The 14,176-nt window shown below is 45.5% G+C and overlaps 1 protein-coding gene across 1 annotated transcript in view; it reads right to left on the reverse strand.

The window, feature by feature from the left end:
* Positions 1-6,289: 6,289 nt before the first annotated feature.
* LOC119455058 (uncharacterized) overlaps positions 6,290-14,176 on the reverse strand; it is a 178,423-nt gene continuing 170,536 nt past the window's right edge. The window contains exon 6 of the mRNA XM_049669032.1: positions 6,290-6,432. Within this exon, the coding sequence (XP_049524989.1) occupies positions 6,290-6,432 (143 nt within the window). The remainder of the gene's footprint in view (positions 6,433-14,176) is intronic.

Raw genomic sequence — 14,176 nt, forward strand, 5'->3', positions numbered from 1 at the left:
ATTGCCCCAGCAGAATTCAATCACTTCTGTCGAAAATGCTGAATCGCTGCATAAATCACTCCAAAGGGACATGCTGACGCCCACCTACGTATTGAATAAGTGGATGTGCGATGCTCAGATTGCCCGAAAAATAGAAAAACGGTAAGCACACTAAAATTTTGCCCCAGGAAGGTCAAATACCTTCTACTGAAAGTGCTGTGTCGATGCGTAAATCACTGCAAAGGGACCTCCTGATGCCGATATACACCCTGAATAAATGCATACACGTGGTTGACCTTGCCCGGAAAAATAGCAAGAATGATAAGCCTATATAGCCTATTAAAATGTTGTATCAGCAAGGTCGAATCCCTTCTGTGGAAAGTGCTGAATCGCTTCAAATATCACTCCAAAGTGACAGCCTTAGGCCAATTTACGTCCGGAATAAGTGGATGCCCCGTGTTCAGCTTGCCCGAAAAATAGAAAAACGGTAAGCCTATAGTCCACTAAAATGTCGCCCCAGCACAGTTCAATAACTTCTTTCGAAAATGCTGAATTGCTGCATAAATCACTCCAAAGGGACATCCTGACGCCGATTTACGTCCTGAATAAGTGAATGGCCGATGTTCAGATTGCCCGAAAAAAAAGAAATACGGTAAGCCTATAGCTCACTAAAATATTGCCCCAGCACAGTTCAATAACTTCTTTCGAAAATGCTGAATTGCTGCATAAATCACTCCAAAGGGACATCCTGACGCCGATTTACGTCCTGAATAAGCTGATGGGCGATGTTCAGATTGCCCGAAAAATAGAAATACGGTAAGCCAATAGCCCGCTAAAATATCGCCCCAGCAGAGTTCAATCACTTCGAAAATGCTGAATTGCTGCATAAGTCACTCCAAAAGGACATGCTGACGACGATTTACGTCCTGGTTAATTGGATGGGCGATGTTCAGATTGCCCCAAAAAATAGAAATACGGTAAGCCTATAGCCCACTAAAATATTGTCCCAGCAAAGTTCAGTCACTTCTGGCAAAAATGCTGAATCGCAGCATAAATCACTCCAAAGGGAAATGCTGACGACGATTTACGTCCTGAATGAGTTAATGGGCGATGTTCAGATTGCCCGAAAAATAGAAATACGGTAAGCCTATAGCCCACTAAAATATTGCCCCAGCAGAGTTCAATCACTTCTGTCGAAAATGCTGAATCGCTGCATAAATCACTCCAAAGGGATATCCTGATGCCGATTTATGTCCGGAATAAGTGGATGGCCGATGTTCAGATTGCCCGAAAAAAAAAGAAATACGGTAAGCCTATAGCCCACTAAAATATTGCCCCAGCACAGTTCAATCACTTCTGTCGAAAATGCGGAATCGCTGCATAAATCACTCCAAAGGGACATCCTGACGCCGATTTACGTCCTGAATAAGTGAATGGCCGATGTTCAGATTGCCCGAAAAAAAAAAGAAATACGGTAAGCCTATAGCCCACTAAAATATTGCCCCACCCAGCACAGTTCAATAACTTCTTTCGGAAATGCTGAATTGCTGCATAAATCACTCCAAAGGGACATCCTGACGCCGATTTACGTCCTGAATAATTGGATGGCCGATGTTCAGATTGCCCGAAAAAAAAGAAATACGGTAAGCCTATATCCCACTAAAATATTGCCTCAGCAGAGTTCAATCACTTCTGTCGAATACGCTGAATCGCTGCATAAGTCACTCTAAAGGGACATGCTGACGACGATTTACGTCCTGGTTAAGTGGATGGGTGATGTTCAGATTGCCCGAAAAAATAGAAATACGGTAAGCCTATAGCCCACTAAAATATTGTCCCAGCAAAGTTCTGTCACTTCTGTCGAAAATGCTGAATCACTGCATAAATCATTCCCAAGGGACATACTGACGACGATTTACGTCCTGGTTAAGTGGATGGGCGATGTTCAGATTGCCCGAAAAAATAGAAATACGGTAAGCCTATAGTCCACTAAAATGTTGCACCAGCACAGTTCGATCACTTCTTTCGAAAATTCTGAATTGCTGCATAAATCACTCCAAAGGGACATCCTGACGCCGATTTACGTCCTCAATAAGTGGATACGCCATGTTCAGCTTTCCCGAAAAATAGAAAAACGGTAAGCCAAATAAAATTTTTTCCCAGCGGACTTCAATATTTTCTTTGGAAAGTGCTGAACCGCTGAACAAATTAATCCAAAGGGCCGTCGTGACGCCCATTTACGCCTAAAATAATTCGAAACTCGATGTTCAGCTGCTCGAAAAATTTGAAATAGGGTAAGCCTATAGCCGACTAAAATATTGCCCCAGCAGAGTTCAATCACTTCTGCCGAAAATGCTGAATCGCTGCTGAAATAACTCCAAAGGGACATGCTGACGCCCACCTACATATTGAATAGGTGGATGTGCGATGGTCAAATTGCCCGAAAAATAGAAATAAATTAAGCCAAAATGTTGCCTCAGCAGAGTTACATTACTTCGGTCGAAAGTGCTGAATCGCAGCATAAATCACTCCAAAGGGACATACTGTAGACGATTTACGTCCTGAATAAGCGGATGGGCGATGTTCAGATTGCCCGAAAAATAGAAATACGGTAAGCCTATAGCCCACTAAAATATTGTCCCAGCAAAGTTCAGTCACTTCTGTCGAAAATGCTGAATCACTGCATAAATCATTCCCAAGGGACATACTGACGACGATTTACGTCCTGGTTAAGTGGATGGGCGATGTTCAGATTGCCCGAAAAAATAGAAATACGGTAAGCCTATAGTCCACTAAAATGTTGCCTCAGCAGAGTTCAACCACTTCTATCGATAATGCTGAATTGCTGCATAAATCACTCTAAGGGACATGCTGACGACGACTTACGTCCTGATTAAGTGGATGGGCGATGTTCAGATTCCCCGAAAAATAGAAATAAGGTAAACCTTTAGCCCACTAAAATATTGCCCCAGCAGAGTTCAATCACTTCTGTCGAAAGTGCTGAATCGCTTCAAATATCACTCCAAAGTGACATCCTTAGGCCGATTTACGTCCGGAATAAGTGGATGTGCGATGTTCAGCTTGCGGGAAAAATAAAAAAAAACGGTAAGCCCACTAAAATGTTGCCCCAGCAATGTCCAATCACTTCTGCCGAAAGTGCTGAATCGCTGCATTAATCACTCCAAAGGGACATACTGACGACGATTTACGTCCTGGTTAAGTGGATGGGCGATGTTCAGATTGCCCGAAATGTAGAAAAACAATAAGCCTATTAAAATGTTGTATTAGCAAGGTCGAATCACTTCTGTCGAAAGTGCTGAATCGCTGCATAAATGCCTCCAAAGGGACATCCTGACACCGATTTACGTCCTGAGTAAGTGGATGCATCATGTTCAGCTTGCCCGAAAAAATTAGAAAAACGGTAAGCCAACTAAAATTTTGTCGCAGCAGACTTCAATATTTTCTTTGGAAAGTGCTGAACCGCTGAACAAATCAATCCAAAGGGACGTCGTGACACCCACTTACGCCGATTTTAATTCGATACTCGATGTTCAGCTTGCTCGAAAAATAAGAAATACGGTAAGCCTATAGCCCACTAGAATGTTGCCCCAGCAATGTCCAATCACTTCTGTCGAAACTGCTGAATCGCTGCATAAATCACTCCAAAGAGACATACTGACGACGATTTACGTCCTGAATAAGTGGGTGGGCGATGTTCAGCTTGCCCGAAAAATAGAGAAACGGTAAGCCTAGCCCACTAAAATGTTGCCCCAGCAAGGTCCAATGCCTTCTGTTAAAGTGCTGAATCACCGCATAAATGACTCCAAAGGGACCTCCTGACGCCGCTTTACGCCCTGAATAAATGGATACGCGATGCTCAGCTTATTCGAAAATTAGAAAAAAATGGTAAACCTATAGCCCACTAACATTTTGTCCAAGAAAGCTCCAATCACTTGTGTTGAAAGTGTTGTATCGATGCGTAAATCACTGCAAAGGGGCGTCCTGATGCCGATTTACACCCTGAATAATTGGATACGCGATGTTCAGCTTGCCCGAAAAATAGAAAAAAGCGGAGGGCCTATAGCCCAATAAAGTGTCCCAGCAAGGTCTAATCACTTCTCTGGAAAGTGCTGAATCGCTGCATAAATAACTCTAAAGGGACGTCCTAATGTCGATTTACGCCCAGAATAAATGGATACACGCTGATGATGGCACTTGACGACGTCAATCTCCAAGGTGAACAGACTAAGATATTTCTGCGCTTCTGTGTATGTGGCCATTCTTAGCCAATCCACAGTGGGTAAATGCGCCAGCGACACAATGGGTTTAGAAACCTTAAATGTAGTTCGATTTCTGCGGTACTCAAAAAGGTTTTTAAAACCTTAATCGTACCTCCATTTGCATGCACCTTTCAATATGATAATTCCCGCAACAAGCTTCAAACATCGCGTTTGTCCCCGTGACTTTGCTTCGCCGTTCTCAAACTATGCCTCCAGTTGAATTGGTTTTTGCATATCGGCATAGCCTGTGGATTGTCTATATTGCATAAACATAAACATTGTAAACATAAACATTGCATGGGATTACACGTTTGCGCTGCTGAGCACGAGGTAGCGAGATCAGATCCCGGCCGCGGCGGCCGCATTTCGATGGAGACGAAATGCAAAAACGCCTCTGTGCTTTCGTTGTAGTGCACGTTAAAGAACCCCAGGTGGTCAAAATTAATCCGGAGCCCTCCACTACGGCGTGCCTCATATTCAGAACTGGTTTTGGCACGTAAAGCCCCAGAAAGAAGAATGGGATTACACGTGGCATAGCTTGAAAATAATTGCAATTACACGCATCGCACTTGTTTGTAAAGCATTTCATTAACCGCTTCACAAAAGCTTTGCTTCAAATAGATTCTATACATGTGAGTTGGACCTGCATGTTTCTTTGGGGGGTACTTATGGCCAAGGTGAGCTGGCGCAGCATAAATTGCCATTCAGGACCTGATACCATTGTTTGGAACGCTTTATAAGCAGATCATTCTTGAATTGGACACCTAATTTTGTCACCCCCATTGCAACACTTCTTTAAAGGCATTGTGAAAATGTGAGCTGGTACTAAGTTTAATTTTCGTCGAGCAAGCAGTCGGTAGAATTGTGCTACGGTAGTTAGGCTTCAGTGCTCTGCAGGATGGAAGCCTGTCCCATGCGATCACTGCTGACTGTCTCAATTGGGTCAGCTAACTTGACCTTGTGCCTGCGAACTTCATATAGTTTCATCATTGCACCTAATCTTCTACCGCCGTCCAACTACGTAAATCTTTCCTATAGACAGGCATTCTATTACCCAACTAGACCACAGGTTTTCTAGCCTAGGCATTATACATGGCCTACCTATCATGAGATATTCCTTGTAATATTAACTATACAGTATCAGCTATTGACGTTTCTTCTGAGCGGCCACCTTCGAGAGTTGCTTCATTGGAAGAATTCACTGCATATAACTTTACTATTGAACGATATTGTCAAGCTGCCGTGCAAGACTTGAGAGTACCTACCACATGCGCCCACAGCAGGGCAGCCAGTCGTCGTGTTCTTCAGGGTGACAGCATGCTCGTTTCCATTTGTCTAATTTTGTGTTTGGAAAGTTAATCACGATAATAATATTCGCTTCAACCAAGTTGTGTTCGCCTGGAGGTTTCGTTGGGATTATTCGGGTCCCTCTCTGCCTTATTTGATCTACACAAACCTATTACTTCACGTATTCATGAGGCTGACTATACAAGCCACCAGCTTCAGTTTCCAGCCACATTCTTCAACGGCACGTTTCGGTGCATTAATCTTCAAATCTACCCTTACTCTTTGAAGTCTTTATATAGTCGTTTGATATGGCGCTGTCATAGAACTTTTCTAGCTCTCTATCCTCATAACTGAACTGCAGTGTCCTTAACTGGGGACACATGACCCTTCGAAGAGAGTTACATATGCTCGTGTTGCTATTTACGTATGCCACATTTCCTGCCATGTAGGTGAACAGGACATATTTTGCTAATTAGAAGAAAACTGAGCAAGTTGGCATTCATTCATGTCGAAAAAATTGTTAGATATATTTGCGCTCATGATGTCTTCGCTACATCTTCGTCTCTGTCTAGCACAATTTTTTTCGACATGTCTTGCTGCCTTTGTTTTTTTTTTCTATATTGCCGTTTCAATACTTCGTCTCAGCAAAATGTTTGCCTCCAAGACAGGTATTTCACATTTTGAAGAATTCGATGTCAGGTGGCTACTCAGCCATGGCCGCTCATGTGAACATGACTGCTCGATCACGAACGGCCGTAGTGCGAGTAATAAATCACGGAAACTCCTATAGCAAGAGACTTTATTGCAGGTCGTTTTAATAAGCTCTCAAGTACGTGCTCCCAAGTACCCGCCTTGATGTTCTTCCAGCCGGTAGATGGTGCAATGACTGCAGCATAGAAAAAGAAAACAAAAAAGCACAATGAGTCACGCAAATTTCCAAACTTTAGAGAAATTGCGCATTTTTAACCTTCAGAAAATTTTCTTTTTCGCACTGTATGCGGCTGTTCAGACATTCTCAAGCTCGTAGCCTTACATTGTTAATCATCGTCTACAGAATGCTCACAGTTCATGTGCAGACAAAAATCTAGAGAAGCAGCTACCATCTCGCATGCAGTGTATATATTTGAAGCGATTGCAAAACGAAAGATAGCGAAGAAAGTAATGTTAACCCGGTAATCAATCATGTTATAGCTGTCTAGTACAGACAACAAATATGGAGACAGCCCAACTAAGCGGGCCAGGGCCATTGCCGAGGATCTCGAAAGACTTTTCTCCGGCGATGGACCCCTGGCAGCCTAGCCCCGGGCACCAACAGCCTTAACCGCTGGACAAATAAAGTTTATTCCTATCCTATCCCAACTAAGCAAGCGCTTGCGATTATGCTCTTCACTGAACCTGTGCGAAGCCCATGCACAGCCGACACCACCTTCATAGCACAGGCCTACTATGCACTCCGATCTATGACGTCATGCTACCTGGCCCGAAATTTCTATTGCCAAGACTGGCGTGACGAAGGCGGTGACGTCAAAATCACTGTTGCTTACGCGGGAGCATCCCCATTAGACTCTATGGCAGTCGGGCCAGGTATAGCATGACGTCATGATCGGAGTGCCTAGGCCTTGTGCTATCTAGGTGGTGTTGGCACAGCGCACGGGCTCGCTATAGCCATGTGTAATTTGTGTCAATTGGAAAAAATGTGCAACATATTTGGCTCGCACGAATAAGTCATTTAGTAATATGCTTCTAACCCCGCCTGAAGAAATTGTTGGCTTTCGAGTTCCGAAACTTCTTGCTGTCATACAAAGGGATGAAAAAAGGCCTAAAAACAGCACAATCGCCCAGAGTCACTGTACATATTTCGCGATCGAGCAGTTCCGATGCGAATTCACATTCCGCTGGTTGTCGCAATTACATATTTTTTTACAAGCTTTAATTCTACTTTACAGTGAACCCGTATACACTCCCTTGAGATGCCGAAGTAATATTTAGTTTGTCAATCAAATCTACATGTGGTCCCGCGTAGGGCTACACATTTCAGCTTAGACACTTCCAAACGGACATTTCTTTTTCCAATGCAATGGCATTGCAAGGCACAGGTCTTCGTTAGTGATGACGTAAAACTCCCGACTGCTCTTCGAGACACGCTAGCTGCCCAGCTATACTACCGCTACAGATAAGCTGCTGAACGGCTCTCTTCTCTACAGAATTACGCAATTAAACAACAAACGCTACCAAATTACCCTCACTGCCAAAAAATATACGCCGTCAAACGCATCATTCTTTTGATACAGGGAAAAGTTTTCTACAGAAGAATTTCGCTATTCGCGCACATTGAGAATCATCGTCGATGTTTTCTGCACAACTATTTTCTCTACCGCAGTGATGGTTTCCACACCCAATATTGGCCATCGAACAACTCCCACCACGAGGCGGGACGGGGGATAGGCTTGAAAATGTGGCGACAGCAGTGCAAAATACCGTCTCCGGTTTTCCAAGCATATTGCGTCGAAGTGATGCTTTGACAGGGTCAGAAACATGGCTGAAGCAACACTATTTTGAAATGTTATCTGAAAATCCTCCTAGACTGTATTCGCTAGACCATGCTGTCATGCAAATGAATTAGTGAATTAACCAATCAATCAAAGGCGAAAATATGAGATGGGCGATGTTTGCTTCGTTTCCAGAGCCTAAACAATTAGAACACAATTAACGATCCTGCTGCACTTTGGGTCCAAACGAAGAAAACAGCACCTATACTGCTCGTAAGCGTTTCAGACGCCTTACGAGTTCATATATACAACGCCCGGGATTCTCGCGGACCGCTACGACCAACACAGTATCTGAACAGCTACTCAGAATCTCAAGAATCAATAAACGGCGACAAATGTAGTGCCGAGTGGCGCAAATCGGAGAGAGTATACAATAACCCATGCATGTTTCACATGGAGTTTTGCTGTGTTTGGGTTAAAATACTCCAGCTGTGTGATCAACTTGTAACATTACGATCAGGGCGTATAATGTTCATGGTTCATGAACAATGGACCTTTCTGTCCTCGACGCTTTGAATCGCACAATGCTGAATAAAATGTCAGGGCGATCACAGTTGCCAGAACTGTGAGAATTGCATAATACCACAACACACCTATCGACATACTATAGACAGCAAGCTTATGTCACCCAATATGGACACACGTTCAGGACATCATACAAGACGTCGTGTGGCTGACAAGAAGAAATTGAATGCGTTCAATATACGCATCTGTCACTGACCTAAGTGCAGCGAGCACTTCCAGGCGATATCGTGTGGTCTTACACTGCTCAGTAATTCACTTTATCTTCTCGCTTCTGTAAGACTTTGACATTAAGGTCTCGCGCGTATTCGGTGAAGCGTCGTCACCGTATAGAAATGTCACCTCGCGTTCTTGCGTCTCTTGCTAGGAGTTTGCATGAATAAGTCGTTACAGACGCGACACCTTGCCATCGTAAGCGAGGGATGGGAAAGGGAGGGGGGGTGGCGGCCTGGATTGGCGTTTAATGCTGGCGCGGTGGCACGTCACGTACGAAAGCGGGAGCAGCGCGCACGCGGGGCTTCGCGCGGGGTCTCCAGGAACGCCCCCTCCGCTGCCGCGGCCCGAGCCTTGTGCCCCGCAGTCGTTAGTGTGCGGCTCTTCGCTCCTATATGATTACTCTGCTGCGCGTTTCTTTCCTCTCCACCGTCCTCTTTCTGTGATTCCGCGTGCGCGCGATGGCTGCTTGTACGCGCGGCGTTAAACATAGAGCACTGACCAACGATTCGTACACTCCCGGCGGCCACGGTTCCACGACCTTGAAAAAAAGCCCACGCTATACATGTTCGACGCTCGGAGCGCTTACCGAAGCTCCGGACGCACGCGCGTGAATGGTCCGTCGAAAATCCCGTGACCGGCTCGATATACTTTGCTTTCTCTCGGCCTCTCCGTTTTTCTTTGTGTGTCCATGGCTTTCTTATTCGGTTCCGTGAAGCCCGTGTGCTATCATTATTGCCCCCGAAGATACGCGTGTTCGGGCGGTCATCGAGGAACGGACTCCCCGCTCGCCCTCGCGTACGGAGAACGATCAGGAGAAGATGAGCGCCCTGGTCGACAGCATTGTGACGTTGCGCAACGGCCGGTCTCGCGAGCGTCACCCCCTGTATACCGTCGATCGGCGCGACTCAGAAAGCCTCTGTACACATGTGAGCGTTCTCCGATTTCGAAAGACGGAATATATATGCAGTGCTGCTCGATTCTACCACAGCATCCAAGAGCAAGTTTTGCGTCAACCCTGCAGCATCTGCTCATAAACGCCCAATGTAGTCTTATTTGGCAAGCCTACGTGGCATACCTTAAACGGTCAGAGAGCACTCAGAACAAGCTATTGTCCCGAGTGCTATGCGTATCTTCCTGTGGCCGTTGAATTTCGTCACTTCATTTCAGTCAGTACGTATTGACAAGTCCTAAGACAATGTTGCATTACGCAAATTACTGTTCGTTTTCATTTTCTTTGACGTTATTTTCTTTCGTTTTCATTTTATTTGACGAAGGCATGCAGCAAGCTTGAGTTACAGCCTCCCTCTGTCGATGAGTCAGCGGTATTGCTGGACACGCGTGTTCGTCTCGCGTATAGTGCATGCAGGCAACTGTGTGCCGAGCAGCTAACGGTATCTCGCTTCAAAGTTATTAGCAGCGTACGGCCTCAAAGCGGCATTCTTCCACAATTTTAGCTGAAGCGTTGACGATGGGCACTTCTTGGTTGCGTTTGCTCGAAAAGGTTGTTCGTTTGTTCGTTCCGCGTGTTATAGCGACCGCACACCGGAGGCGCTCTTCTGACGCAGTGATGGCGCTCCTGTTCTACTAAATCAAAGGTGGCTACTTCATATCTTATATAGTCCGTTATAACGCCGCCGCGGCATACAGAGCGGAATACGCCGTCTGAAAAAGAAAAAAAAAACACGTGGTTCGCTTTTCAATTGCCGCTGCGACACAGATCAGACGCTATATAGTTAATCTGTTAATTTTTCTAGACCGATTTCCCACATTCATCTCTCAGCGATGCGCTGCGACGTTCTTCACTTCAGCACCAGCCCTGACCTATACCGTTTATATATGCGGCTGTCATTGCAAGAATTGTCATCGTTAACACGAGCCGACTTGGGATAAGTTCCGGTCATTAGCCTATATACAGGGTGTTAATTTCTATTTACGGAATTTTTATAAATCGCCTGTGGCTTGTAGCATAATTCGTATCGTTGAGCTGGGTTATTCAAAGTGGCAGACATTAGTAGCACGAGAAATCTAAGCACATATTCAACTATTTAACAAAAATTGACTAATGATGTTCTTATTTAATTACTTTACGACAAATATTGCAATTTACGAATTGCAGCCGGTGAGTTATTTGCAGGACGCATCCACTTGAAATGAATTTCTAGGATGACACCAGTTTCGAGATATTATTTCCCAAAGTGTGGGACGAAATACATGGACGTTCCAGTTACTTTTGTGCTTCAATGAATAAAACAGCATTTTGGTTAAAAAAAAGTAAGCGGAAAGACAGTGCAAATGGCGAGTTTGATGGCGCATATCTTAAAACTTCATTTGTCATTCATTCCGGAAATTCATTTCAAGTGGATACGCCTGGCTACAATTCGTAAATTGCAATATGCGTCGTAAAGTAATCAACTAAGAAGTTCATCAGTCAATTTTTGTTAATTAGTTGAATATGTGTTTCGATTTCTCGTGCTACTACTGTCCGCCTCACCGAATAACCCAGCTCAATGATAAGAACTATGCTACCTGCCACAGGCGATTTCTAAAAATTCCGTAAAACTTAAAAATGAACACACTGTTTTATAGTGTACCCAATGTGGCTTCAGTTCAACGCTGTACCTAACGAAACAGGCGATAAACCTGTGCAGGCAGAACGTTTACTTAGTTACGTACTATAACGGTTTAAAAACAAACTCGCTGTTTGTGACGAAAATCGTCCCGGTTAAGCAGCATGAGTCAACTAATGCTCACCAATTGGTCATTCGACAGAGGCTTTGATATCTATGGAAATGGGCGAAACTGATGATGATGATGAAACTGCACTCAGCTAGACATGGATCAAACTTCTACTTTACAAACATAATTTCTTTTTGTCTGAGTATTCTGTTTCGTCTGACGAAACGAAGTGAATTCAATGATTGAGACACGTAAAGCAACGAAGCCGCTATTTGTCTACCTCTTCGGGACAGTGGGCCTAAACCATACGTTCCATACATGCTTGTTACCGTGTGAGAATTTGCATTTATTTACACATGTTTGTGAGCGTGTACTGGGTATGAAGTGTGTAAATTTCATGCATCCCTCTCATCATCCGCAGTAGCGTGGTAGGAGTATATGGTAAGGCAAACATCTCCAGCAATCATTAAAGAATTATCTCTGTGTGAACTAGATCATTGCCAGAGGACATCGGGTAAAATTAAGGAGAATAACAAGTATGCAAGTGTTCGCCGCGGAATATATAAGCCGCTCACGCAACCTGACTAATTAAGTTGACTTGTCAAGCTCAGGAACGCGAAAAGAAATCCCCGCGCCCCGTTATTCAAACACAATGTGCCAACAAAATTTTCAACACCACAGGCGAAACTGGATCGTCAATTGTCAAAATGTAAGTAAACGGTCAGAGATAACGTTGAAGGATTGCGACACGCTAGAGATGCTGATCCGAGTATCTTTGTGCGGTATGTCGATCTTTGATATATATAGGCAAGACCGACGGCAGTTTTATATAGTTGTCATTTCTCGGTAATATAGTTCTAAATTTTTCTGTGATCGTGCTTTAAATGTTGCTTTCGCTTTCCGCTATGTATATTACAGTACAGTACGTATATTTACTCTGCTCAGCGATTGAAGCGCGATAATCGGACCGCATGCTGGCCGGTACTTTTTCGCCACTGGTGATCGCTGGGGCACAAATCGCAGTCAAAATACGCCACAAAGACACTAGATTTCATCGTCTACCAAAATCCATCAGCTAGGTATCCCCAGAGCCCAGCAGTGGTGCAAAAAGCGCCGCCCGCCAGCCACGCACTCTCAATATCGCGTTTCAATCGCTGAGCACTGTACGTATGTATACTCCAATATAGCAGCACGTTTGGGCAAAGCAGCATTCCACAAGCCGTAATACAAATGGTAGTGCCGCTGTCAAAATGTCATAACAAGCGACCCCAGAGCCGCAGCTTTACGCCCCGATATTTCTCTCGTTCTGCAAGTCTCTGCCAGTCGACACATAGAGAACAAGCGATCATCACAGCGAATATCGGACGTCCTTCAAGTGTAGCAAACCTTGACTGTTTTGTCTCGTCCCCATTTTGTTTTCAATGTGTAAACGTAAGAAAAATGAAATGAAATGAGATGAAAAATGGAATAGAGAGCTTTACCTGCGTCGTCTTGACACACCCTTTGATTCCTGCTGTTGACTTTTCGCTATTTCATGCTTCCAACGAGTAACCTGCCCCCCCCCCCCCCCCCCCCCCCCCTTTTGCGCGCACTTTTTTTGTTTCAGCCCATCCGAAACGGCAATCCTGGTCTTCCGCTTTGCAGCATTAGTGCCCCCTTTCGGTCTCCCCACGAACAAATGGCGTGCTCTTTCCGGGGGCCCCTACAGGCTGTTGCCGCCGCCTCCGCCGGCGCGCTTCCTGGAATGGGAGGGGTGAAAACCGCAGCGGACCACGCGGGGGCTGGGTCCGGCACGAGAGAGGAAGCTCTTAACCCGTTCGCGCCGCCGGACCCCCGCCGCCACCCCTCTTTTTCGTGTGCACGGTGCCGCCTTTGCTGCTGGAGCACTGGGCCATCGTCACTACTAGCTTCTTCGTCTTTCTCTTTTTCTTTCTGCTGCCCGTTTCAGCGAAGTGGTAGTGCTCGGCGTCTACTACTGTGCACGCTTCCCTCTTTCTCTCAACGGCACTTCACTCTTTCTTTCCTTAGCGGTTCCCCTGCAAAGTGTTGCTCTTTGCTTTCACCGAGTGCGCTTTTTGCTTCGCTCGCGGCCGTGTTGCCTCGCTTCTCGTTCGCTTTATACTTTTGATGATATTGTTGTTCCCGTAGCCACTCGCGGCGCGCTCACTCGTTTTTATTGTCGCTTTTCAGGGACGACGAGCAGCGCCCATCTGCGCCGTGCTCGGTCACCTGACGGAGAAGGAAGCGGAGGCGATTCATCGAAGCCCTGCTCTGCGCCGCGTTTGCCGCCGTCGGAGCGCCACGCTGCAGGGAGCTCCGAAGGCAGTGCGTTTCTCCGTGGCAGGGGGTTAAACGTTTTCACGCACCCCCGGCTGGTCAGTACTTTCTTGCACACTGCATTAAAGAGAAACAAGAAGGCGCGTTCCTCGGCGGCGCGGCTTCTCTTCCGCGTTCGAAATGAGAAAAAAAAAGAGAGAGAGAGAAAAGAACACAAAAAGCCAGGGGAGCACTCTATTGGGGAAGCGTGGAAGGTCATCTTGGGTCCACCCCCGCTTTCCCAAACTAGAAGCGAGGAATATGGAAGCGGTGGACAACGGTCGAAATGGCAATTACGGTCACTATGGGACGCTTGACGATGGCCTCTCCAGGGGTCCTCTTGACCCCTGA

Source organism: Dermacentor silvarum, chromosome 6 (genome assembly GCF_013339745.2).
Source record: "Dermacentor silvarum isolate Dsil-2018 chromosome 6, BIME_Dsil_1.4, whole genome shotgun sequence".
Taxonomy (NCBI): Eukaryota; Metazoa; Arthropoda; class Arachnida; order Ixodida; family Ixodidae; genus Dermacentor; species Dermacentor silvarum.